General features: G+C 61.1%; 1 protein-coding gene across 4 annotated transcripts in view; it reads right to left on the minus strand.

The window, feature by feature from the left end:
* Positions 1–449: 449 nt before the first annotated feature.
* HDAC4 (histone deacetylase 4) overlaps positions 450–27,412 on the minus strand; it is a 226,751-nt gene continuing 199,788 nt past the window's right edge. For all 4 annotated transcript variants that reach the window (XM_030328206.1, XM_030328205.1, XM_030328203.1 and 1 more), the window contains 7 exons: positions 27,040–27,159; positions 26,182–26,279; positions 16,911–17,029; positions 15,279–15,412; positions 2,206–2,290; positions 1,634–1,775; positions 450–1,224 (listed from right to left, as the gene is read on the minus strand). In XM_030328206.1, the coding sequence (XP_030184066.1) occupies positions 1,185–1,224; positions 1,634–1,775; positions 2,206–2,290; positions 15,279–15,412; positions 16,911–17,029; positions 26,182–26,279; positions 27,040–27,159 (738 nt within the window). In that variant the 3' untranslated portion in view covers positions 450–1,184. The remainder of the gene's footprint in view (positions 1,225–1,633; positions 1,776–2,205; positions 2,291–15,278; positions 15,413–16,910; positions 17,030–26,181; positions 26,280–27,039; positions 27,160–27,412) is intronic.

A 27,412-nucleotide genomic window follows, 5' to 3' on the forward strand; every position in this document is an offset into this window, starting at 1 on the left:
CGACCCTGCCATTTATTATATATATATACTTTTTTCTATAAATGCATTATAAATATTTTATCAAGATTTCATAAGAATCAAGTTTCTTAGCTTGGAATACATTGGAATATATATTATACATATATATATTTATTTATACCTAAAACTTAAGCAATACTTCATGCTACTTGCTTTTAATGAAAAGCATTCCGATCGTAACACTGGAAGTGAGCCTAGGACATGCTTCACGACCAAATGGAGATGCTCAGTTGTTAAATGACGTACGAGAAAAGAACACTTTGGATTCATTTAAAATTTGTCGGACTTCAAAACCCCCAACAGTATTTGCCACTTTGCTGGAACTACCTGCACGTCTCTTAAACAGCACTAAAGCAAAACAGGGGCCACGGGACGGCAGCCCCCCCCCCCCCCCAGCGGCGCCCCCCCCACCCTGGCCAGCACGCAGCGGCCTCGGGGCGCGTGGGCCCCCCCCCTCCCCCGCCAGGCCCAAACTGTCCCACCGATTCTGCTGTTTATTTTTTCTTAAGGCATTGTTCCTCAGACTTCAGAAACCCCAGCACAAAAAAAAATCCTCAGAGCAATAAAAAAAGGCACAAACTCGCATCTTTCCGATGGCTTTGAGAGAGCAAGCCGGTCCCGCAGGCTCACGTTCCTGCGCGTGTCCACTCCGCCCCCCCGCCCGGCCGCAGACCCCGCCGCTGCGGGCCACGGAGGCGGCCGGGGCCTAGAGAACGTTCTCGTTAAAGAAAAAAAGAAGCTACGGGATGAGTTGAGTGGTTTACACGGAGACTGTGGAATTGTGGGTGATAATCAACTGTAAGCACCAGTTTTAATCGAGTCCGTTTTGTGTTATCAGATCTTTGATTTCCGTTTTCCTTCCCTCGTGGCGTCGAAGTGGGCGGCTGTGCCGCGAGCCGCACGGGCCTCCCTCCTCCGCGGCTTCCCTCCGGGAGCCGAGAGCCTGGCCGCGTGTGTGTCCGTGTGTCTGCGCGGCCGGCGTCTGTCCCGGTTCCGCGCAATGCTGCCCGCCCGGGGGGGGCCCGGGGGCCGGGCAGGGAGGGCTCCCCGCTGCCGCTCAAGCCCTGGCCAGAGATCGCGGGCAGGCCGCAGAGAAACAGGAGCTGTTCTTGGCGGAGCTTCAAGACAGGGACAGACAGACAAGAGAACCGCAGCTCCGGGGGAGGCTACAGGGGCAGCTCCTCTTCCATGGGCTCCTCGTCCGGTCTGCGGCGGCACCCCGGGGGGAGCAGGGGTGCGGCGGGCACGGCAGAGGGAGAGAGAAGCGGGGAGGGTCGGGGGGGTGCCCACCTGCTTCGGGGCGTCTCCCGCACCCGCGCCCTCCTGCTGCCCGCTCCGGGCTCCCTGTGCCCCTGCCCCCCAAGGGCGGTCGTGGCGGGCCCCCCGCTCCCGAGTGAAGGGTCTCCAAGTGCTTCTCCGGGTCTTTGGCGCCGTGAAGAGCTGGCCGTGCGCGTGGGGACCCCCGCCCTCCACCCCTCCGGGGCAGGCCGGGTGCATAAGGCAGGGCCTGCGGGAGAAACCGCGCGCCTCGGACACAAGGGCCAGGTCTGGGGCGGTGTGCAGAAGGGGGCACAGTTCCCGGAAGGGCCCGCCGGGCCAGGGCGGAGGCGCTCACCTCTTCTCCGCGGGCTTCACGCCCACGGACAGCGAGGCCATGGCGGTGACGGTCTCGGCTTCCTCGTTCTCGCACTTCTGGGCCTCTACCAGAGAGTGTCCCACCGTGGAGCAGAGGCGCGGCAGGGAGCGCCAGTACTGGCCTGGGGCAAGGGAAGAGCTGTTACCGGGAGTCACCCGCCTTCCCGGGGTCTCGAGCCGCACTCCTCCCGGGCGCCTTGAAGAGCACCTCTCTCGGGGGACAGAAGCCGGGGTACCCCCTGGCTCACAAACGCTGGGCTCCCCCACACTGCCAGCCAAGTCCTCGGGAGCGGGGCCTCCCCCCCGACTCGGGCACTGCCCGTGCGAAGGGGCCTCCCACGCAGACCCTCTGAGATGGGCGGGGGGCGGAGGGCCTAAGGGACCCCCTCAGCGTTTGTTGGCACACGGGGGCTTCCCAGCAGGGAGGCTGGCGGGGACCCAGTGACTGCGCAGGGAGCGCAGGGCGTAGCCTGCCCGCAAGACAGTCCGGGTGATGTGGGTCAGCCCGTGCCCCCGGGAGGTTCCTGCTGAGCGCTGGCCCAGACAACTCACTGTGGATTTCTATGACTTTCTCCATGGACCGGACAGCGTTAGCATTGGGTCTCTGCTGCAGAACCTTTTCCGGGAGAGGATCAAGCTAGAAAAAAAAATCGAAACACACTGTGAATACAGACATAGCCCCATGTGTGTTGAAGCGGGACGCTCAGAGTCAGCACCTGTTTGCTGAGCGTACTTGCCAACAGAGAAGAGGAAAAACCGAAATATACCTTTGCTATTTACTGTACGATTTTTAACATTTTTTTTTAAACGTTTATTTATTTTTGAGACAGAGAGAGACAGAGCATGGGCAGGGGAGGGGCAGAGAGAGAGGGAGACACAGAATCCGAAACAGGTTTCAGGCTCTGAGCCGTCGGCACAGAGCCCGACGCGGGGCTCGAGCTCACGGACTATGAGATCGTGACCTGAGCCGAAGTCGGACGCTTAACCGACTGAGCCACCCAGGTGCCCCTATACGATTTTTGTTTTAAACAAAGGTAGATTTTTTTTCTTACGAATCGTAAGATCAAGACCTGAGCGGAAGTCGGACACCTGCCCCTAGGTTTATTTTCTTTAGGGTAATTTTTGTAGGAGACCGTCCGGTCTACTTGTGAGTTGCTGCGTCGGGAGGCACCGTGTCGACGAGTGGCTGGTGTACAAGACCTGGGGCCTCCTGGGACACTGCACCACAGGCTCATCAGTAGGGGAAAGCATGGCTACTTTTCGGAAATACTGCTTTCACGTCCCTAGTCTTACAAAGAATGCCTGACCGCCCCATTGACGATGTTCTTCCAAAAATGGGGAAAGGGTAAAAGGAAGAAAAGTGAACAGAACCTCTCAGAGGGGAGGGACCTTTTGCTGCAGGACTTTCCTCCAGTGCAGGCAGCAGAAGATAATCAGGAAAGAAACCCAGACGACCAAGGGGCCACAGGGCAGACTGGAGCGTCCCCAACATGACAACCAAGCACGCTGGTTCAAATGCATCACGAAAACACAAAAGTAATTCTAAAAAACTTCAAGGATTAGACGAGCCTTTAAAATGCAGGGAGATGTGCTGGGTTCCAGAAGGAAGCAGAACCTGCCCAGGCGGTCACACGTCCTGGGACAGCCCCCCAACCCCCTGAGATGAGCTGGCCTCGCGTGGACACTGCAGGGCAGGATTTGGTTCTTGGCCTGGGCTCTGCGGAGAAGGGACACGGCCCCCTGAGAATCAGCCCGGTTTACAGGCCGCTGCTTGCAGGGCTCAGGTGCCCGCAGAGCAGCCGCAGACCCTCTCGTGAGGACCGCGTCCCCAAAGCAGGCCGCCGACCAGGAATGCCAGCTCAGTTCCCTGAGTGCCCAGTCAAAACGTCGAATACAGAGTCAGCCAGCGTGGACTGGGGTCAGGAGAACAAGCTCTCGCACATCACTCTCCAGCAGAGGGCACCAGGCTCCTTGGGGAAATGGGATTTTCCAAGGTTGGCGCAGGGCCGGGCTGAGAAGGGCCTGGTGGTCTCGAGGGACCAGATGGCAGGTGGTGCCGACAGGATGCGCACGAGGCCCATCGGGAGGGAGACACACAGGGGGTACTGAACTTCACACAGAGCACGAACGTGTCCAGGAGTCCGTACCGATGGAAAAAGCGATTGAACAAATCGATGGGGGTGGGGGGTGGGGAGGAGACATGTTCCTGAAGAGGGATTTCAGTAACTTCTGCACACACCCCCTCTCCAAGACGTGGAGTTTCACACTTTCCCATCTGTCCCCTCGAGTGTGAGTTGAGCCCCTCTTCCCGACATCCACCACAGAGCACGTGTGGAAGTGGAGAAAGGGGACTTCACACGAGGCTCACGGTTCACTTCGGCAGAGATAAGGCCCGGGGAAGGCACTGTCCTGGACAGAAGCAGGGGGGCACCTGACCCCGCGGTCTTCCTCCCCTGTCCAATCGTAAGGGAAAACCAGGCAAATATCAATTGAGGGACATTCTACAAAACACCTGAGTAGCATTCTTCGCTAGCCGAAAATTGTCAACGTTTCAAAAATGACAACCAAGGGAAGCTTGAGAGGCCCCCACAGCCCAGAGAGGGTAAGGACAGGGCATGGCCGGTCGCACGGTGGGGTCCCGCATGGAGCCCGATGCGGGAGGGGCAGTCGTGGGAAGGCGAGCGAATGCTGGGCGTGTTTGGGCATGAGCAGTGCCGTCCAGGGTTGGCTCCCAGGCTGAGGTCAGACGGGCCGAGAGGAAACCGTCCGAAGGGTCAGCTATCCAGGATTAAAGGTCTAGTAAAAAACCCACAGATTTATGTCCTCAAAGACCGCAGTTCTTGAAATGATCAGTTTTTTAAATTTTTTTTTAACGTTATTTATTTTTGAGATAGAGAGAGAGACAGAGCATGAATGGGGTGGGGGGGGGGTCAGAGAGAGGGAGACACAGAATCCAAACAGGCTCCAGGCTCTGAGCCGTCAGCACAGAGCCCGACGCGGGGCTCAAACTCACGGACCGCGAGATCACGACCCGAGCCGAAGTCGGCCGAACCAACTGAGCCACCCAGACGCCCCGAAATGATCAGTTTTAAACTATGCAGTAGTAGGTTAAGATGCGTTAAAAATAAGATACTACTCCTGAAATCTTTATTGTACTATATGCTAACTCACTTGGATGTGAATTAAAAAACAAATAACAGAAAAATAAAGGTGACTTTTATAGTAACAAAAATAAGTAAGACACTAACATAGGATTACTCACCTGGAGGATTTGAAAGAGAGCCGAACAGAACTTCTAGAAATGAAAACGTAACAGCAGAAATTGGAAACTCGGATCAGAGAAAGAGAAAACTGGTAACCTGGAAGCAACAGTGGAAGGGGTGGCCTGAATGCACCAGGGACGAGGGGAGCGGGCAGAGGGGGAAGGGCTCCGTTCATCTGCTCGGTGTCCAGGGGGTGGGGAGGGGTCGTTAGGGGCGCCCACGGCCGAGGCGTTCTCCAGGACTGGACTGACGGGAAGGATCCCCGTCCAGAAGGGGGGATGAGACCCGAGCAGGAAGAATCATACGAGACACCCACCCCTGTGCACACCAGTGAGGCTGTGCGACATCAGAGACCAGCAGAGAGCTCTGATAGCAGCCGGAGAACACGGTGTGCAAAGGAGCCGGTGAGCCAGGCACTGGCTGCTCACAGCAAAGAAAAGCAACAGGACAGGGTGTGATTGTTTCAGTGTGCCGAGAAAGTGACGGCCAAACCCAGAGGGGCAAACCCTGCTCACTCACGCGTGAGGGTAAAATCACGCCTTTAATAAAGCAGGCAAACGGGGGAAGGGTGACGGCCGTGTCCTTCTCCGGGGAAACGTAAGGGGCGTGCTCGTGCTGAAGGCACAGTGGTCCCAGGTGACGGTCTGAGAAGCGAGAAGAAAATGAGCAAAGAACGTGCATGCAGGAAGGCCACAGCAACAGGGACCACAGAAAACCACGGGAATGGTGCCATCCCGGCGAAGCTAAAGAAAAAGCAAGCAAGAGGCATGAGCTGCCGGTCAGGGATTGCACGTGACCCGGGAGGGGGCTGGAGGGGGGGCTCCCAACAGAGCAAATAAACACGCAGGGCACCAGGCACAGGTCAGTTACGGGAAGCATGTAGCTTTTCTGTACAACTACGTCCAACAGGGTGTCGCTTAGTCCACGGCCCCGCTTGGGTCTAGGGGTCAGTGGGGAGGGAAGAGGCCACTGACCACATCACGGGTACATGTCAGTGTGTGTAAGGATCACTACTGGAAACCACAACCGGCTGTGTAGCCCTCCTACGCAGCGGGGACAGATGGAACGCGGGGAGCCCCCCGTCAGGTCGTCACGGCGGGAGGAGGCCAGAAGCCGTTGGTGAGAAAGTGCTGCGGAAACCGGGGGAGCGCAGGGCAGGGCGAGATGCGGACCGCGAGTCTGGAAAAAGCGGCAGAGCAACAAAGGGCGTTTAAGGACCAGAGTCTCCACTTAAGGGCCACACCTCGGACTGGCTATAAAAATCAGAATGAAATCCAGCCTTATGCTGAGGGAGGAGGGGGCTGGAAGACAGGAGGAGAGACAGACAAGCCAGGGCAGGAGCCTCAGGACACGGTCAGCGGTCCACACCACGTGCGTGAGCGGGAAACCGTGGCTGGACACAAAGAAGGGCTCTACAGAGTGATACAACTTTTGATTCACCGAAAGGACAGGACTTAAAATTTGTACACATTTGGCGAAACTCGCTCAACATGTAGGAGGTGAATGTCGCCAGAACCCAAGTGGGTGGACAGAGGCGCGCCGTGGGGGGAGAGGGTGGCCCGTCTTCCTTACAAAGAGCAGGCAGAAGTCAGCAGAGAAAACCAAATGTGGACGCTACAACAGGCCTGGAGGAGAGGACAGAGCCCTGGGAGACGGGCGGAGGAGGCGTGCTCCTTCCAACACACCGGGAGCGTCCTCGCAGACGGACCGCACTCCAGCCGTGGAGCGAGCGTCCCCGCAGCCCTACCTCCTGCTCCTGCCAATGCACGAGCCGGAAGAAACTGGTAACAGACGGGAGCTGCGAGCCTTTAGGTTTGGAAATTCGAACAAACAAGAACCCCCGCACCAACCAATCACGGGTCAAAGAAGTCATCGACAGAACTCAGGAAACGCTCAGAAATAAAAGTAATCAAAGTGCCACGTATCCGTCTGAGGCACACACAGGTCAGAAAAAGCAGGTGCTCAGTTTAAGAGGTGAGCGACAGGACAGAGCAGGCCCGGACAAAGACGTGAAGAAAACACACAGAAAAGGGGCAGAAACATATTCTGGAAAAAGAAAAAGGACACTGGGGCTGAAAGCTGATTCTCTGAAACAACTCAATGGACGGGTCGTGGCGGGACCGGGCGAGGCCGCCACCCAGCCACAGAAGCGGAGCCGGGAGGTGAGGTGGGGCCACGGCTGGGGTGCCACAGGCAAGAAGAAACCTGGCTGAGGTGGATGAACCTGCTACGGCGTGACCATCCCGGCGCTAACTCGAGAAGGGACAGAAGTGACGCAGTCAGTCACCTAGAACTTTCCTGCAAAGTGGAACCCAGGGCGCAGGAGAGCCATTCCAGCAAGAGATTACTCCAATCCTGCACTCGCTCTTCCGGAGGACGGAAAAGGAGAAGATGCCTAAGGGTCCATCTGTCCACCCACCCATCCATCCGTCCAGCTGACCACACCGTCCAATCCCCTGTCCAATCCGTCTGTCTTGCCATCCACCCACCCACCCATCCGTCCTATCTTCCCCTCTAACGAATAAACGGGAAAACACTGGCCTAGTAGAAAACTGGGCAAAAGCCATGAGCTTCACCAGAGAAGAGAAGCATTGGGCTGTCAACAGGTCCCCGAGGAAGGCTCGGAACCGGCAGGTGATGAGGAAAACGGCCCCCCCGCCCGGGGTGCCCTTCGCCCCTCAGGCGGGCAGAGGTCGAACGTCAGAAGGCCGAGTGCCGCCGAGGCCCCGCGCGGGGACTTCGCGGGAACCGCCGACCCGCGGCAACCCGTGGGTCCCAGGTGGGGAGATGTGGGATCAGAGCCACGGCGGGACGGTCCCCCCAGCACCCCTTCCCCCCGGCCGGGCCCCGTGTGCAGACAGCAGCGTCCACCGCGGGCAGCCTGCTTGGCCAGGTCCTGTGTGGACGGCGGCGAGGGGCGGAGCCCGGGCTCCACGCACCGGGTTCGGGTTTTCACAGCCACGCAGCCCTGACTGTCCCGCCCAACTCCAGTATCGTCAGAAACTTCGATCTCCCGCTTTTAAGAGAAAAATGGTTTCAGAAACCCAACTCATTCCGTAAAGTCTCACTCCGACGCAGAGGGCCGCATCAGGGCGAGGGAGTCGTGACTGGCTCTGCTCGGGGTGGGAGGCTCCTCACGGCCAGTCTCCGGGGCCGGCTGGCCCTCCAGGGGCTTACGTCACCCTCCCCTCCCAACAGCCTCTGCCGCCGTCCCCTCCAAGCGCTGCGGTGCGCCTGTCCCTGCACTGTCCCCACCGCATTCCCGCGGCGGCTGTCTCGGGCACCCCAGGGGATCAGCCTGTGGCTGGACTGCGGCCTGGGGCTCGCTCTCCGTCCCAGCTCATGGCGAAGGCTTCTGGAAGGTGAGGTGTCTGCGTGCTTGCATGAGGAGCTGGCTACCTTGTCCCTTCTCTGTCATGAAGTTACGCGGAATTCAGGGGAAAGATCCCAAGAAACCTCGGGGCAAGGCACCGCCCGCGGCGTGGGCTTGCACAGAAGCCCGAGGGGATGCCCCTGGGAAGAGTGGGCGGCTCCTGGGGGGTCTCCGGGAGGAAAGGAGTAAAGGGACAGAAGGGAAGCAAGGTGACAACGCAGCGTGTCGCCGGCGGCACGTGGTTTGTTCCCGTGACGACCGGCGGAGAGCTGCAAGGCCAGCGCGAGGCCGTGCTGAGGGGCAGAGGGTGCCGGCCCAGAGCATCGCCCTGCAGGCTGGCCCCTGGTCAGCTGGGCCCCGAGCAGCCACCCGGCAGCACCCGGCACCGGGCTCTGTTCCGGGGCCGGAGATGCGAGGCTGCCTGCCTCCAGCCTTGGCGTGGTGACAAAGGGCCGGGAAACGTGAGAAACTTTAGGACTCAGAGTGTTACCCTCTGACCAGTTGCGATTTTGTTCTTTCATTTACTATTTGCGGGGCGGCCCGCTAAGTGCGAACCGCTGTTCTACAAACCCGGGCTACGTCGGTGAACAAAGCACACGCCACCCATGCCCCAGCCTTAGGGTGGCATCCTAGTGATGGGGAGAGACTGCCAGGTGAGCTACAGCCTTACTGGAGGAGTAGATCCAACAGAGAGCAGGGTCACAGGACACAGGGTGTGGTGGGGGGACTGCCGTGTCCATGCAGCGGCCAGGGCGGTCCTGAGCAGGTGCCCTCTGAGCAAAGACCAGGAAGAAGCCGGGAGGGCGAAGCCACGGCGCCCTGGGGACGTGACAGGCGTGGCCGGGCAGGGGGAGGGGGCAGAGTGGTGGAGGGAGGGCAGGGCAGGCTGGTGCGGGGGTGGGCTGCCCTGTCCACCCTCGGGGCAGCAGTGACCTTTCTGGAGACGGGGCCAGCGGGGGCGCAGGCATCGGGAGGCTGACTGAGGTGGGGAACAGAGGAAAAGGGTGGCAGAACCCCCCCCCCAACAGAAAGGCCGTCCAACACGAGCGGAGGGAGGGCGGCCCTGCCCCCCCCCCCCCCCCCCCCCCCGTGCCAGACTCACGGAGTCCCCGGGCCTTTGTGTCCTGGAAGGGGCGCTCAGCCGGGGAGATGTGTCACTGAGCTCCAAAGCCTCGTGCTCGCACTGCGGGCCTCCTCTGGGAGACGCTCTTTTGGGGGGGAGCAAATGGGCCGGCTTGTAGACAGGAGACCCCCAAAGCCGCCCTGATGCCTGGGTCCGGAACACTCGAGAAGCACACCTTAAGCTTAGTATTTGAGATGCTGGCCTCAGCACAGGTGAGCAGGAAAACACTCCGTGTCCCACTCTGAGGATGACAAACGTCTGGCCCTTGCAGACCGTTCTTGGTCTGATGACAGCTGTTCAGGGCTTCAGCTCCTGAGTCTCGTTAGGAGGGGAAAGCCTTTTTCTGCTCCACAGTCTGGAAGGGCCGCTCAAGAACCAACAGGTTCCGACGGCCTGAGAAAATGGTGCCCAAGACGTCCTGGCAGAACTTGGGTCGTTGCTCATGCTTTTCCTCACGTGGGAAGATCTGCGTCAGCCGGGAAAACTTCCACGACAGAGGCGCCGGGGCCTGTCCACGGGTGCGCCCGTCCCGTCCACACTGGGAGCCTTTCTCCGGCCCGCACCGGGCCGCCAGAGCCCCCGCGCAGCCACCCGGCCAGGGCCCCGGCCGCGCGGGTCAGCTTGGCAGCCTTCTGGCCCTCGCGGTCTCCTTCCCGCTTCTGAGTCCAGACTGCCGGCACCCAGCAGGCACGCCAGGCCTCCTTCCTGCCAGAGGATGTCACAGGGGGCCCACCTGTAGCTCTGACCCCCACACCAGGCCCTGGCTGTTCTGCTGGCCCCTCCCGGGCCCAGCTCCCCATAGCAGTGCACCCGCTAGCAGGCTCCCGCCTCTCTGTTCCCCGAGTGCGGTGGGTCCCTTCTCTTGAGGGAGACTCCAGCCTCCTTGGCCTCAGCAGGGCTGCTCCCCAGGAACAGATTTCAGTCTTCATCCTTCCAAGGACACAGGCCCCCTGACCATGCCCCGGGGGGCTCCCTGCCGACCGCCTCCAGAGGGGCCTCCAGGGGCCCTGGGTCGCTGCCTGGTCACTCTTTGAGGCTAAAGGCTCCCGTCACGTGCCAGTGGCATCCTCGGCCAGATCCCTGCTGTCCCCGAGGACGTCCACAGCTGCTCACGGCTGGGGCCCAGGGGGGACGCTCCCCGGGGCTGTCCCCAACTGTGGCTGTTTTGGGGGTCACCTGAGAAGTCAGCGGTGGTTCCTCGGCCGTGCTGAGCGTGGGGAGGGCTGCTGTCTGCCCGCTCGGGCTGGGCAGCCGTGGTGCGTGGAACCGTGGCGGGGGCGCGGCCACAACTCCTTAACCGTCTCTGTCAGCGGCCTTTTCCATAGCTCTTCCGGGGAAAACACAAAGGCTTGTAGAACACGAGGGGCTGGTTTCCAGCAAAGTTTTTGAAATGCAAACACAAGCCATAGGAGGACTAAGAACTACAAATCACGATTCCTTTTGAGAAAAGGTCAAGGGCTCAGACGCACAGCCAGCACCACCTCCGCTAACCCACAGCCCGGGTGAGGTGGGCTCACCACGTCTGGTCTACACAGCGGGCGGCAGGGCCTGGCAGTGGGGCTCGGGGGGCTTAGTGGGCTCTGGATGGCGCCTGCAGGGGGCTGGGGGACCACGTGTCAGGCCCAGGCAGTGGCTCCATCGTCCTGGGGAAGCAGTGGCTACGGGCTCAGAGCGTCCCTGTGCCTGCAACGTCGCGGAGCCTTCTCTAACAGCTGCTGGTGGCCCCCTCCCCAGGCACGTGTGGGGCAGCCCCCTGGGGGTCCCTCCAGCCGTGCGGAGGACCCGGTCCCGTGTCCTGGGACTGACCCCGGAGAGCTCCCCCGTCTCCCCTCTCCCTGCACCCTCGCCCCGCCTTCCGTCTGGCTCTGTCCTCATAGCTGCGGCTCCTCCTGGAAGAGGGGGAGTCGTTGAAAACAGCACCCCCCGAAGGTGAGCCCCGTGAACAGTGTTTCTTGCTGCCAGGGCCACAGTGGGAGCGTGGCGGTCAGTAACGGAACCTGCCGGACAGGCAGTTCACGGGCCCTGCTCAGCCGCCACCCCGGGAGCGGAACCAGGCAGCCTGCGACCGCGTGGACCCTCATCCTCGCTCTACAAAGGGGGCCAGGGAGGGTCGGCCTGTGACCACACGCCCTTCATCCCACTGTCACGATGACGGGGCGAGGAGGACACTCTGTGCCAGGGCAGGTACAGCTCTCCCCACTTCTAGAACACGGCGCGGGCCCGCCCTTCCAAACGTTGGTCAGCGGGTGACTCGCCACCCTGGCCCCGGTGCACGCAATCTGAGATCCTGTGTCCCCCACAAGCGCCTGCTGGCCCCCCCAAATGGTCACTGCGGGCCTGAGGGGGCCTGACTGGGAGCGTGAACACGTGTGTCAGGGCGTGTGCAGGTGAGGGTGCACGTGAGAGAATGAAGACTGGCTGTCAGGCTGTCACTATCTCCCCGTCCCTGTCCCTGTGTGTCTCTGTCCCCATCTCTGTGCCTCTGTCTCTCCTGGTCTCCCTATCTGTCTGTTCCCATCTCTGTGTCTCTCCGTGTCCCCATCTCTCACTCGCAATTGTTGTGACCACTGGGAGCGGTCGCACCGGCTCCTTTCCTAAGTGTGAGGGTGCAACGAGGGGCCAGATCCCCCCACACCTTCCTCGACGCCGGTCTCACCTGGCCCACTACCATTCTCCACTGATCTTGGACTTGGGCCGAGCGGCAGTACATAACTTTGAAATACCCCATGATTGAGCAGAAATTGCCCAAATAAACCCTACCCTTGTGGGGCCTGTGCCCCGGGCCCCTCACTGCTTCAAGTCCGACCGGAGGCCTCCGTGCCCACCTGCTGGGCTCCCCGCATGTCTGCCTACACTGCTTGCTCTGTAATACTTAAGCGGCACATCAAATGATTTTCCATCGTCAACTGTCACCGATGGTTGCAAATAACCTAAAGCTGGAGCCATCACGTAAAACGGCTCTCAGGAGCAAGGCCGGACTTCAGACGGCGGTCGCCCGGTGGCCCAGGTGACGGTCCAACCGCTTGTCTGCAGGCCGCGGCGGCTGCGTGCCAAACTGTCCCACACACGAAGCATCAGCCCGGAAAGCCCGCAGGGTGGAGGAGCGGGGCTCAGTGCAGCTTCCTTGCAGGAGAAAGACTTTCAAGAGACCTCGATACAACTAGTGCTTAAGGAAAACGTTTTCTTCGTAGAAGGGAAACGCCCAGGGAGCGGGACCGGGCCTGGGCTTTATCGTCGTGTAAAACGACCAGCTGTAACAATCGAAAAGCTTCAGGATGGTCTGAGTATATTACTCAGCTGTTCTTAAACTCTCGCACAAAGTCTGGGGGCGCAGGCTGTTTTCTGTGAAGAAAGGGTGGTGACGTGTGGACACGTTAAAAAGCAGGCCCGTCTTTTATTCCAGAACAGCCCAGCACATTGCTAACAACCTGATCGGAAAGGAGGTCTGCCACCAAGCTCCGTGGTCTACACAGCACGCGTGACAAAAGGCTGTCAGGAGAACACAGAGCCCCCTGAAGCCCACTGCCCACGCCCCACCGCTGGCCACGGGCTGGGCGCCACGGGGCATGTGGAACCAAGTCCTTCTGGGAGCTGGGTGCCGCTGACTCTGGCTCCTGGTCCTACTCAGCCTGGTGCCCCTGGTGCCGAGGGTCTAGACCCTGCTCCTCCAGACCCTGACCCGGCCATCCAGGGCTGCTGGGCAGGAAGCACGGGAGGGTCTCCACCACTGCGGTCCTAGGACAGCCCCCTGGGCCAGCGCCCTCCTCCGGGTGCGTGGGCCCAGGACCGAGACGCTGTGGTTCTCCTCCCTGCTGCCACACCCCCCGGGGTCACCTGCCTTCCTCTCCTTGTTGGCCACCTCACCCAGAGGACACACACAGGGCTGCCCGAGGATCGAACCCCCGACAGGCCGTGCTCACATGTGACCCTGAGCTCGCGTGGCTGCAACTAGGCCTTGGGGTTCAGACCGCACGTTTGCCTCCAAATGTCATCCTGTCAGCCCCGTCCACCCCGAGCCTGGAGGGGCACAGGCCACACGTCTCACCCTGCCGTGTCCACAGCGTGCTGCTGACGGCTCACCCAAGTCAAACGGAACAATACGGACCGCCAGTGGCCGGAGGACAGAGCCCTGCATTCTGTCACCGGAGACCTGTCTGCGCTCTGTCGTCCCACCGTGTCCCGTGGGATGCAGTCAAATTTCACAAGCGCCCTCAAGTGCCTGCTCGAGCCCCAATTTGCACCTTCCACTGGAGCCCTCCTCAAACGCCGTGCGGGCCCTGTTGCCCGCTGCGTGATCCCGACGGGGGTCTAGGAGGGCAGACGTGCGGTGGGCCAGAGCCCGCTCTGGGAGACGTGCCTCCTGGCGGAGCCCTAACTGGCTCAAGCTTCCAGGCTGAGAACGCGGGCGTCTACGGCACAAGAAAGGGGCCTCAACAGGGGCTTCCTGGGCCAGGCAGAGGCAGCCCCACACGGGGGAACTGGCCGGTACTCCGCACAGCACCACCCTCTCCCTGGGCTTCTGGGCCTCCTGACAGAGGGCTCAGTGGAACAGGAGGGGCGCCCTCCCCACCAGGGCCTGCTTGACTGGAGCCCAGAGCAGAGCCCGACAGCCACAGGGGCCGTCTCTGCCTGGGCCTCCCGCCCCAGTCCTCCGGGCCACCCTGCCTTCCAGATCTTCTTGGGGGCGCCCACAAGTGGCCCGGGATCAGGCACCACTCCGGTCGGGCGGAGTCCTGAGCCGTGCGTCCTCAGCCGCAGTTCGGGGCCTTGTCACTCAGGCTCCTCTGAGTCCAGGTGAGCAGGGGGAGGGAGACCCACACGGGGACGGCGGCGTCCCCACGGACGCCCAGGGAATCCGCCCGGCTGGAGCGTGTCCTCGCACACTGCAGACCTCGTGGGTCGCCTCTGGACATCCCCCACGTGGGCCCTGTGTCTGGCGAGCCTGGGCCCCCGGCCCCTCCCTGCTGTAGGTCGGGCCTGTGATCTAGGGAGCCCCGCCTGTGCTCCCCCAGACACCGGCCGGCTGGCCTCAGACCGCGCGGCGATGCCACAGTGAGCGACGAGAACAAGCTGTGCTGTGAGGGACCGGAACCTGCCCCGTGCTCCTCCGAGGCGGTCAGGACACAGGCGTGTGACCCCATGTCCAAAGGCCCGCGGATGGCTTTAAAACTTCAGGAAGAGCACATTTCGGAAAATCAAAGCGGGAACTACAGTTTCGGGTCACGCTTCAGACGCTGCAGGCGGCACTTGCCCGCCCGCCCTCCATCCACCCACGGCTGGGCAGCTCTCCCCACCTGCGGCCCCAGCCGGGCCGGGACAGCCCGGCCCAGCATTGCCCTGGGATACCGTGCTCCCGGGGACACTCTCCCCTGAGCCCTGAGAGGCTCCCTCTCCGGTCCAGACCCTCCGAGCTCAGCTGTGCAAGCCAGCATCCCCCTGACTTTGTCCTGTGGCCTGGGTGGGGACAGGGCCCCAAGTCTGGGTGTTGCCGGGACCCCATGCCCCAGTCTGCAAACCTGCACGGTGACGCTGCCCCCAGAATTTACCTTCGAACCCCTCTGAGAAGGGACTGTCCACAGAGGAAGTGGGGAGATGAGAAAACCTACACACAGAGGCGGGTACCTTTACAACACAGGATCCCAAGCCACCTTTACAGAGAAAAGGGTTCTGGGTGGCCCTTCAGCTCCCACCCTTCCAGCCATGACCAGGGCACTGTGCAAGTGTGCAGCGGTCCTGCCACGGGGGCGGGGGGGGGGGGGGGCGGACATGACCCCGGCCTGAGTACAGATGCACCAGAGCCCACGGGTCCAGGGTCCGAGCCCCGAGCCTATGCACAGAACAGCCGCAGATGCCCTGCGCCTCCTACCTCGTTGCCCAGCAAAGCAGAAACACATGCTTCCGAGGCGTCGCAGATGGCCGTGAGGTCGTGGCCCCCCTCCAGGGCCAGAACAATCCGGCCGCCAGCCAGGCCCATCAGCTGCTTCGTCAGGTACCCGAAACCTGCAACAGGAAATGGGAGGCGTGAGCGGAGGGCGAGGGCGGGCCGCGGATCAAAGCACCCAGAGACGCATTACATCACGTTACAGAGACCCAGGGGGCTGGCGCTCCGAAACACATAATAGAAGCCAGGTCTGATTGTAATAAATTCATTGAAGAATTTCGGTTTGGGATTCTTTTTGATCTGTTCGAGAGTAGGAATTACGGTTTGGTGCTTTGATTTTATAATGCCGCAAATCATCTCGTTTGGGGGAAAGGAAGGAGCCCCCGGAGGAGCCCCTCGGTTGTCGGGCTGGGGCCACAGAAGAGGCACCAAGAATGTGCCCCTGAGGCTGTGTCCTGGGAGCCTCGGGGCCAGGGAGAGGCGCAGGGGTCTGGTCGGCCGGTGGGCTGGGCACACGCGTGTGCACGCACAGTCACGGGCACACGCGCCATGGTGCGGGCCCCTCCCGGACTCACACATCACGTCCGGCGTGTCTGGATTTCATCAAGAGCCACAGCATGCCCTCTGCACCCACCTCCCCTCCCACCAGCAGAAAACGCATGACGGGTAGTGGTGATTACCGTCCTCACCAGCACGTTCTGATGTTTATTCAAGTTGGCAAAAGCTGTGCCGCCCTCAGCGGCCCCGTCACAGGCCGCCATCAGCGGACCGGGCCCAACGCTGGGCCAGGACCTCCCAGAGCCTTGGCTACATCTCTGACGGGAACGGTGATGGGGCCCCGAGGCTGCCCTGAGGGCCACAGGCGCCTCAGCCTTTACTGCACTTTCTACAAAGGGAAGGTCTGGGGCAAGCCTGAGTCGGGCAAGTCCGTGGGTCCGTGGGCACTGTTTTTCCAGCAACACTTGCTCATTCTGTGTCTCTGCATCACATTTTGGTAATTTTTGCAGTATTTCTAACTTGTTCATCATCGTCGCGTTTGTCATGGCGATCGGTGGTCACAACTCCCGCAAAGCCAGCAATAAAATAACTTCTAATTAAGGCACAGACGTGGTTTTAGACGTGACGCTATCGCACGCCGAACAGACCACACGGTAGCGTAAACTAACTTTTATCTGCAACGGGAAACCCAAACGTTCCCTGGCCTTGCTCTGTCGTGGAGGCCTGGGCCTGAACCCACATGGTCTCCAAGGGGAGCCTGTAAGTGGAGAAGCTCAGAACACGGCCAGCAGCAGGCTGGCCACGCACGGAGGGGCGCTGGGCGTGATGCTAAGCTTGGCCCTCTGCCTGGTCGGTGTGTGGGCCCCCGGGCCCCGAGCCGGCATCAGGGAGGGCCCTGAGGTCTGTGCTGGGGCACGGCCCCCGCGAGGGCCACCCTGTGCATCCACCGTTTGCCCTGTGTTCTCGGGGGCGGCAGGCACGGTCACGTTTTTGGGAAGATGTAACACGGACAGTTTCCTCCTATCGCTGCTAAAGGGGAGGCTTGAAATGCAGAGCACACCTAACCGTAAAAACAGCAGAATCCAGACTGTTCCTGGGTGATCTGCAGACCCGACTTACATCTGGCGGAGAGGTTGTAGCCGCCGAGCGGCGTGGGGTGGCCCTCCACGGCGTCGAAGCCTGAAGACACGAGCACCACGTCTGGGGCGAACTCGCTGGCGATGGGCATGACCACGGTTCTGCGAAGGGCAGGAGAAGGCGACACTGGGTTAGCTGAGGGGGCACGGCCGGGAGGAGACTGGCCCGTCTCCCACCCAGGTCAGCAGAGTAAGGGCTCCGCACGGGGGCCGGGATCGGAGGACTCGCACCCAGAAGGTGATCACGGCTCATTTCACAGCACCCTCAAAGCCTGAGCCACTAAGCCCCGACGTGAATGCCCAGGGAAGCCACCGCACAGGGGTTCTGGAGGCGGCTGGTTGATTATGTTGGGGGACCTATAACCTCCGCAGCACCAGCCACCCAGACTGCTAAAGATCTTCCCCACGCCTCATTTTCTGTTCCCTGTAGGTCCTGTCTCGCTCCTGTAGGTGGGGGTGCCTCTGTTCCCCCCATGCTCCCTTCACGTGGTCCGGATTCAAGACAGGCACAGTCACCGACTGCCCCCGGCACCAGGGACCCACAGCTGTGGGGCTGAGAGGACAGGGAGCCCCCGAGCAGCCCTGGCCCGCAGGGGGCCCCCGCTCGCTCCTGCACGCCAGCCACAAGCGACTGGATGGCCGGCAGGCACACGGGCGGGGCGGTCAGTGGGTTAATCCGACACCTGGGATCTTTACGGGGATACTAGGTAAGCACATTTAAGAGAATGGACGGGCTAAAGGTGTAAACACCCACCGAGAGGTCCAGTGGTTTAGTTACATTAGGGAAATGAGGAAAACGGCCCCATGAACAGTGGAAGAAACACTTCTTAACACAAAACAACCACTTGCACGTGGTCTAATGACACCTGCCCGGCTACAATGGAGCACGTGTCACAACAGGAAGCTATGTGACTTCGTCCGCCACTGAAGCTTGCTCTATTCGATTCTGAATCCACCACCAGACTTCCCGGGTCTCCCTCCTCCCTCTGGGCGAGGCGGGCAGTGCCGCGGACACAGGGGCCCGGGTGCCTAGAGCAGGCTGGGTGAGCCGCGGAACTCGTCACTGGGTTCCCCCAGGGTCGCGTGGGCCGGACCACATTTGTGCTGCACCAAAGGCCACTTCCTGTCCTGCACCTTCCAAAGGCCCACAGGCCCCACTGCTCATGTCGGACTCTCAGCTCAGTCAGACGGGTCTCCGGAGGCCCACCCGGGCCCTTCTCACGCCTGCTCAGCGGGAACACCACGGCCAGAGGGCAGCAGGGCTGGCGGGAGAGCCTCCAGTCTCTCATGCTTTGTGTTATAAAAGAAAATTTGCCACGAAATGCGCCCCTTAAGTCAGCAAAGTCAACTCCATAAGGCACCAGCTTGGGCCAGCAGAACCAAAAATGAACTGCTTCTCCGTTCGGGAACAACTCTCGGACGTGGTCGCATTGAGACGTCCCTCTGACCTCAGGCAGCGGAAGTGACGAAAACCCCAGTGCACGAGGTTAAGACCCGCCAGACGCGCACGGGCCGGTGCCGAAAGACCCAGCGAGCGAGCCCGTCCGAGAGGAGAGCGTCTGTGACGCGGGAGGAGCCTCCGGGCTTCCCTCTGATCACGTCAGGCACCGAGAGAGTCTGCCACCGACCTCACCCCAGGCCCTTGGCCGGCCCGGGAGCCCGCTTCTGGGACCTCCCACTGGGCAGGCCCAGAAGGTCAGGGCTGGCTTTGGAGGCTCTCGCGGCTTCTACTTTTCTTTCCTCTGAGGCCGGGCCCCGTTCGCCCAGCTGTGTCCGGACCGCCTCAGCCACGGGCTGGTGAGGGCAGCTTCCAGCAGGTTCTGCGCCGTGGGGGCCGTCCGTCAGGGGTTGCAGGGCACGGCACGTGAGTCTGGACCAGCAGGGGTTCCCGCCCAGGGCCCGAGAGGAAACGGAGTCTTTGGGCCACGGGGCCTGTCGCCACCATCCGACACGGCCCCGGTCGTGCGAAAACAGCCACAGCCACACGGGAACACATGCGCGTGGCCCGTTCCACTCTAACTTAAAAAGACACGAGGTGGGATTTGGCCCACGTCCGCCTCAGACTCTGCCGCGATGACGTTGCTAGCATCCTTCACGTCAGACTCCGGCCCTGGATTTGAGCACCTTTCTCTGTGCCCGCCGGGACGCTGCAGCACAAGCCCTCAGATTCCGTGAACGCAACGTGCAAACCGCAGTCTTTACACAAACCGTCCGCTTCAGCACACGCGCCACAGCTGGGGTTCGGCGCCCTGCCACGGAGGCCGGAGGCGAGGAGGTCCCGGTGCTCGTCCCGTGTCCACGTCACGACCAGGGACGCACTCCGCCTTCCCGCCCACACAGGACGGTCCCCTCTGAGGACCCGGGTCGCCCGCGGTGGCTCTCGGCGGCCCCAGGCCGATCGGCACCTGCCTGCCAGCGGCTCTCGCCAAACTTTGTCTTCAGGCAGAACAGTCTCAGCCACGTGCCTGGCTCATCTTGGCGATGAGAACCACGGACGTTTTCTGTAGATGCCGGCTCGTTCGCAAAGGGCCCCAGCAGCCGTTTTGAAGCCAGAGCGTGCTGTGGGCCTCGTTCTCTGCTCTGAAGGACAGCTGAGCTATTTTGTTCCTAATCCCCCCGCCACAAAGTTAACAAATACAGCACGGAAGGAAGTTAATACCAAGAGAGTGCCCGGCGCCCACGCTGGCTGTGTGGCATCACTGAAAAGCCAGTGAAAAACAAGACGTGAAACAGGCTGACCCCACGTGTCTGTGTGGGTGTGGGGGGCACAGGCCCATCGGCCACGCGCAAGCGTGGGCAGCTGACGTACGAGCACACACTCTCGCTTTACTTCCGGCTTTGGAGCCCCGCAGGTTGTGATCTCAATCGCCTGCCAAAGCCACGAAAACCAGACGTGGTGAGTGCCAGGCGGGCGCACGGTGGGTCTCCAGGCCGGTTTTCGGTAGGTAGGCCTTGGGAGAGGTCACTTCCGCTCCATGGGACTCTGCTTCCTGGCCTCTAGGAAAGGAGCTGAATGTGCCCTCCTGACGGTCCCATCGGCCTTCTAGAACCCCCACGTCATCATCCCATCCAGGACCCACCCCCGTGCAAAACATCTGTGTTTCACGGTGTTGCAAAGAAAACGGGAATCTGGCCTCAGGTTTCATTTCTAGAATGAAATTTTAACAAGCAACTTGGTCTCTGAAAACAAGATGTCAATATTTACTGCAGGCCTTCTGTCAAATCATCACTTTCAGGTGAGCGCTCCTGTGGGGCCACCGTGGACGTTCCCCAGGGCAACGTGAAGGCAGAGGGGTGAGGGGGGAGCTTCCCAGAGCCGCACGCTCCCCACCGTCTGCTTAGACGCGGGAGGAGGCGCGTCTCCCAGAGAAGAGGTGGGCACGTGCCCGTGACTGGTGCACCCCTTACTGCGGGAGAGCAGAGGGCACCCGGTTCTCAGGACCCACACCGCCGGGTCCCATGGCCCCAGAGCCCCCTCGGCATGGCGGGGCCCTGGGGGCTGGAGCTCAGATGGTCGGGGCAGTGCTGAGTGACAGAGCCTGGCGCCTCGCTGCACGCTCGCCCCGAGCGCAGCCCCACGGGAGGCCCTGGGACGCCGCCCGCTCCCTTCCCGAGGCCTCCCTCAAGCCTGAGGCTCACCGGCCACTCTGCGCCCGCCAGCTGGCGCACACGTCTGTCCGTGTCCGCACCGCGGATCTCCGCAGAGGACGGCTGCGTGCCCAGGATAGGCGCAAGCTGGCGTGGTGGGGTAGCGTGAACTCGATCTGCTACCACGGGGGACGCTCGCTCCCAGTCCCGGCTGCCTTGTGGGAGCGACAGCCAGGCGGATCTATGGGGCACTTACACCTAACAGAAACGTTCCTCGTAAGCCACCCCGTGACGTCTGGTTACGCAAGGCATACAAACTCGCCACCTGCAAACCCCACAGGGGAGTCCACGTGCAGTAACCGATTCTGCCCTTGGTTCCTGCTTCTGGCCCTTCTGGTTTGTCCCCCAACCAGGGCCCCACACAAAACCCACCAAACTCGCGGTGGTCACGAGCCTCGGGCCAGTGGCGCTGCCTCCAGGGGCCGTGCCCACCTGTGTCCGAGAGCACCTGGGGAGCTGGGGGGTGGCCTCCATGTGCCCCAGGAGCCTGGTCCACACCACCGGCCCACACACCTCCCCTGTCACGTGGCACCCGAGGGCTCTGGCGACAACGCCTTCTGCTCTGTCCTCGTCGCGTATTTCGGGTTCGGTCCTGTAGTTAAAGGTCTGCCTCCAGAGTTGACGTGAGCGGGAGCCGCCTGACGGACACACAACAGCTGTTGCTGAATCGCCCGAACCGGTTTCGCGGGAGCTCGGTGCCCTGGGTGTCTGATGACACGATTTTAACAGCCATGGCATTTTGATAATTGAAAATTCCTACTGTTGGATGCTGTGCACATCCGTGCCGTGAGGGCTGGCGTGTCTGCTCTGACATCTGGATTTGCCACCACCTGCACGCCGGGCCTGGCCTCTGGGGCTTCGGGGCGTCAGAGCTCCATGTTTTGAGAGCCACCGAGATCTGTCATTTTCACCAAGGTCACCCGGAACGCGGCTGGAGTGCCTGCCCATCCAGTATTCGAACACCGCTGGGAGTCAGGGTCAGAGCAACGATAACAACGGGAACCACGGGCTCTGGCCTGGCTGTCCCTGACGGTCACGTCCACAGCCGCGTCCTGCTCCTTCCACTCCACAGGCACCGCGGCCAGCAGGAGTGAGTGGGTGGCTAGGGCAAAGCTGGGCACTGAGGCCGGGCCCTCACCCGCCCCCGTCTCCTCTACACCCCCAGCTCTGCAACCCCGCCCACTTCCAGGCTCTCTGCGCTCTCTTAACGCAGACTCTGCCCTCAGGAGGTGGGGATGTCCCTCCACTCCCCCTGCTGCCTCCTCAGAGGGCGGGGAGGTCACCTTGCTCTGAGCCCTGCCCCTCCCTGCGGCTCCTGTCTGGCTGTCATTTGCCAAGCGGGGCACCCGGCTCTGCCGGCTTCTCTACACCCCTCACCATCCAGGGTCTTGCCAACACGGTACCCGTCCCTCGCTGCCCACGGCCCCACTGCCACCGTCGTCTCCGGTTGTGCTCGGGCTCCCCAAGGCTGTCGGGCCCTGACGTGCTCCCAGCTCTGTCCTGACACGCTCCCCGAGGCTGCCCTGCTCCGACGTGCTCCCCATGGCTGGTCCATCCCGATGGACGGGCTCCCAGCTCTATGTCCCATCCCGATGTGCTCCCAGCTCTGTCCTGCTCCTTTCCTGGGGCCTGTCCCGGGGCCTGCACTCTTGGCCACCTCCACCCATCTCAGCGCTCCCCTGCAACTCCCCAGCACGGGGCACCCCTGGGCACGAGCAGCAGAGGCGGTGGGGCTGCTGAGGACGCCACACAGACCCACAGCCGGCCTGAGGAGCAGGTCTCTGCCGGGCCGCGCGTGACAGTTCCGTCCCCTCAGGCACCGCGGCCCAGGCCTCTCCCAGCTGCCCCCTCTTCCTGCCGCAAAGCCCACCTCGGTCTCTGGCTCAGTACCCTTGTGCTCTCTCCCGGGTTCCCGCCTCGCTCTGGGCAGGACTCTGGCTTCACCCCGGCACCCGACTCCGAGCCACAAGTATGAGCTGACCGCTCTGCGGCCGAGTCCTCATCGGGGCTCCCGCAGCACAGCCGTGGAACACACAGACCCGCCGTGTTGGTCACCTGGTCAGAGCCCTTGACACGCTTGACCGATGGGGCCATGGTCCCGGCCCCCAGAGGCGGCCCCCGACACAGGCAGGTCTGTGTTGGGAGGTGTGCTCCCGCAGGGATGCCCCCGCGAGCAGGTGCCCAAGTACGGCGGTCACTGCACCCGCCTGCGAGCCCCACAGCCTAGGGGCCCTGCTGTCCCGGTTTTGCCCCGCCCTCGAGGGCAGGCACCAGGGCTGGCTCAACGTGACCTGCCACGTTCCGCTTCTAAGTCACCACGGAACGTCCTCCGGGAAAGTTCCCACACGGGAAGGGGTGTGGACGCCCTCCCAGGGCCATCACTGCCTCTAGCAAACGAGGTCCGGGGGTTTGGATCCAACGTCTTCACAACAGCGAGGCCTGGACTCTTAGAGCCTCTGTGGACAGACCCGCGCGGTGGGTGCCTCTGAGCTGTGCTCGCCCCCATGGCTAACACGGGAAGCACCAAGCACATTTCACAACAATAAATAAAAATTAAAAACGATTTTGTAAAGAATTTTTCGTTAGGAGGAAAAAGGAACAAACTCCCACAAAACAGCTTATGAAGTAACATAAGCTCCGAGAGCCTCCGTCTTTGGGTCACGCTTGAAAGGTTGGCGAAAAGGACGTGAATCTACCCAGTGGCTCAATTTAAAGGCAAATCGCGACTCGTTAAAAGATTAAAGTTACCACTTCAAAATATCCAGTTTCACTGACATCTCTGATACACTTTATAAAAGCACATTTAAAGCAAAGCTGTGATCTAAAAGCACACGTAATCCCAGTTTCGCTTCCCGAGCGCTGACACCGGATGGCAGGTAGGGGAGGGGAAGGAGAGCGCATCCTCTCCATCCGCCGGGGCCTTCGCCCCTGCTTCTGCACTTCAAAGCCCGTCTGGCACGGGCTGGTTTGAATTAGGGTTGCCTTTTGTCCTCAAGTCTGAGCCCCAGGAGAAAGTGCCTCCACTTCTGGATTTCATTAGGGGCAATTTTCTTATCTCTTCTTCATCCCAGGCTTGATCTCCTGAAACGCAACGTGGCAGGCCGTGGGTCTGAGTAACAAGGTGCTGCCTCTAAGGCCCGCATTGTCCCCAGGGGCCCCCAGAAAGGGGGAGACGCACAGAAGAAAGGGGAAGACGGATCCTGACCCTTCTTCCCCTAGCCGATCGATGCCCAGGGAACCATAAATTGTAAACTTCAAAGTGCTACTTTACATTGAAATCAATAAAAAAAAAAAAAAAAAAACCAAAAAAACCCTGAAACAATTTTCCTTTTCAAAGAGGCTATTTAAGCTTTAAAAAGTTCATTTGATAAGGTATCATCATGTACGCGCTTGGCAGAAGATTAAAACACAATGTCAACAGCAACTCGGAGAGAAAGGTTCATCTTAAAGGCTGGCCCCAGGCGGGCGGCTGGGGGAGGGGGGTTGCCCGCGGCCGGAGGGCCACCTCCCGGTGCTGGGCGTCCCCGTCTCGGGACCAGAGCACCCAGAGCACCCAGTGCGGCTGAAGCCCGGCCGAAAGCAGGGGTGACGTGAAGTACAGAGCTGCCCCCACTGCTGCGGCCAGCCCAGCCGAGCACAGCGCCGCCCTCTGCCCGCGGCGTGCCCTGGGGTCCCCAGCCAAGCAACGGTCCTCACGGCAGGTGCCCAGACACTTTACTTTCCAAGCGGCCTTCCGAGAGGGCTGGTTCTCGGGCCGAGGGGTGACAAGGTGGCACAGGCGTTCCGCAGACGGCAGCGAGGCCCCCGCTGCTGGCGCTGCACGGGCTCGGATTTCGTGGCGTGGATTCTTTTTTTTTTTTTAATTTTTTTTTTTCAACGTTTATTTATTTTTGGGACAGAGAGAGACAGAGCATGAACGGGGGAGGGGCAGAGAGAGAGGGAGACACAGAATCGGAAACAGGCTCCAGGCTCTGAGCCATCAACCCAGAGCCCGACGCGGGGCTCGAACTCCCGGACCGCGAGATCGTGACCTGGCTGAAGTCGGACGCTTAACCGACTGCGCCACCCAGGCGCCCCAACGTGGCGTGGATTCTTAACCAGGCACACGGGCAAACTGCCAGATCCCGTACCCGCTGGGGGAGTCCCTCTCCCTTAAATTAGGCACGCGATTGTCAAAATTCCATTATATCTGATGAGGGGTAGGAAGAAACACCAAAATTAAGCCAATGATATTAAAGGAAAAAGTGACTCGGGGAAATCAGGGCAGAGAAACCAGCTGGGGAGGTGACGGACGCGATTGTAAAAACCACCTTCGTTGCTGGAGAAGCTAACCTGCTGCCTCGACTTAACCAAATTTGAGCCGTTACTTCCGTGAACCACGAGCAACTGGGAAGGAGCTTCTATCCACACAGCGATGCATCGTGCCAGAGCCAACAACCGTTCCGAGTCTGGGGAGCGGAACTGTGTTCGGAGACGAGCACGAGGGGTCCCGTGGCCCCCGTGGGGCCCCCCAGAGCACACGGCGGATGCTACGGCAGAACGTGTAGAGACGTGTCCTCCTACGGAGCCACCCCCACCAGAGACACACATGCACACGCTCTCGCACCTGCACACGTGCCTACATGCTCACAGCCCTGTGCATGTGGATACATGCACATGCATGTCCACGGAGACACAGGCATCACGCGTACACACGTGTGCTTTAGATTTATGGCCGAAGGAGAGCAGGGAATTCGAGAAACAGGCAGGGAGGAAACTTCACGGGGCTCCAATTTGCAGCGCACCGACAGTGTTTTCTAACGACGACCGAGAGACCTAGCACGCTGAACAGCACCCTTCTCCTCACGGGGCCCTGGGGCCCCAGAGCCCCACATTCTGGGGAGAAGGGAGAGGCCGCCACTTAAAACAAGCGGCAGAAAGCCCGCGTTGCTGAGGGTCTGTGTTTGGTCACAGGAACTACTTCAACCTGGCCCAGATCAAAGGAGAAATCACCACTTCGTGACAAAAGCAAACACTCTGTTTAAAGGAACCGTCGCACAGCTCTGTCCTAGCGGGGCAGACGGCAGCCATGCACCTCCCCAGAACTGCAGCACGGAAGGCTGGACACGGATTCCTGCCTCTCATTGTCCCACAAGGACTTCACTGGAAGGACAGCTGGGAGATCATGAAATCTTTCCGAAGCAAGCGGGTCTCTTTCTGAGACCCGCACTGAAGTCCTCACCCGGGCCTCAGTCACTTCCTTACCGTCAAAACCCAGAAGGGTTCCCGTGTCTCTCTTGAGGCCCAAGACAGACCCGCTGCCGAACAGAGGTGACAAGACAGTCTCAGACTCCAGCTGAGGCTCTGAGAACCAACTAAGAGAAAAGGCTGCTACAGAAATGCCCCCCTGTGCGGGGCCCCCAGGGATGCCGGGGGAGGGGCCTGCCCGAGAGGGGCCTCGGGGTGTGTGCGTGTGTGTGTGTGTGTGTGTGTGTGTGTGTGTGTGTGTGTGTAGGAAGAGGAAGGTCCAAGGACATCAGTAAAACCGAGCAAGAGCTGGGGACACTGGTGTGGAACCCCCGATTGTCTGACAAGTGCCCCGTGGGACAAGAAGCCAGGACACTTACCTGAAGGCCGCCAAATACTCCGCGTCTCCCATGGGGGGATCGAGGCCGCCAGTGAAAGCCATGTTGACGTTGAAGCCCACACCTGGGCCTGTGCCCACCTGAGTGGGAGAGAGAAGCTCGTGTCACAGGCCCTCAACTGGAGGGCACCCGGCCCCGGTGTCACAGGCCTGGGGCTCTTGGCTCAGTGGCCCGGCAGCAAAGCCTGAGTCCTGTGCTCCCCAGCATGTGCTCCCAGGGCCCCTGACACGAGGACCCAACAATGGCCACCTGTGCCTGGAGGGGTGTGGGGCCGCCCTTCTCCCTTGGCCACGGCCCAGCAGTGTCTGAAGGCCTGTGGCTCTGCGGCATAGACACCAACAGAGGCACAGAAATGCGAGTACAGGAGGCTATCCTTCCCTACCTCCTTCCAGGAATAAGGCCCGGAGTCCGATTAAACTTCTCCCCTGGGTGTCGGGGCCTCTGCGTTCAGGGCGAGGGCAGGCTCTGCCGGGGGCTCGGGGGCCGTGAAGGAGCCCGTGAGCCGCCAATCCCCCCTCCCGTGTGGCCCCGGACAGCCGAGGGACAGCACGGCACCCTGCCCAACGGACGGACGAGAGGAATGGGCAGGAGGAAGGGTGCCCGGGCTCTCTCACATCTGCCTACATTGGAGCCAGACGTGATGGCCAGTCTGTCACTGGAACCGCAGGCCAGATAAAGCCCCCGTGGGCACGTGATGGAATTCAGCCCACGCCTGCCTGCCGTCGCTGGGATGAACGCGAGCAGGGAGGCCTGGCTTGTGCGTGTGCAGGGGCTGCGTGCACTTGCCCTCTCACCTGCATGGCGGCGCGGCCCACGAGCGGGTGGGTGGCCCCTGCTCACCTCGTCTGGCGCCCCACTGCCCGGGAAGAAGTTGCCATCGTCATAGCGGTGAAGGGAGATATAGAGGACGTTGGGATCGTTGTAGAAGGCCTGCTGGGTTCCATTTCCGTGGTGCACGTCCTGGGAGAGCAGGGAGCAGAGAACCCAGCGCTAGCGGGACGCCTCTGGGCTCCCAGCATGGCCGGGCACCTGCGCAGGACCCCGAGGGAGCGGGGCCCAGGGACAGAAAGTAGAGCCCCAGGCTGTGTCCTCGTCTGCCTCCCTCGCCCTCGGCACCGTGCCACAGTGCAGCTTCCGGCAAGGGGGAAGAGGCCGGCGTTTCAGCCCCACCCAGAGGCCACGGTTTCCCAGACAAAACCGTCCGGCCACTGCC

The sequence above is a fragment of the Lynx canadensis genome, chromosome C1 (genome assembly GCF_007474595.2).
Source record: "Lynx canadensis isolate LIC74 chromosome C1, mLynCan4.pri.v2, whole genome shotgun sequence".
Lineage (NCBI taxonomy): Eukaryota > Metazoa > Chordata > Mammalia > Carnivora > Felidae > Lynx > Lynx canadensis.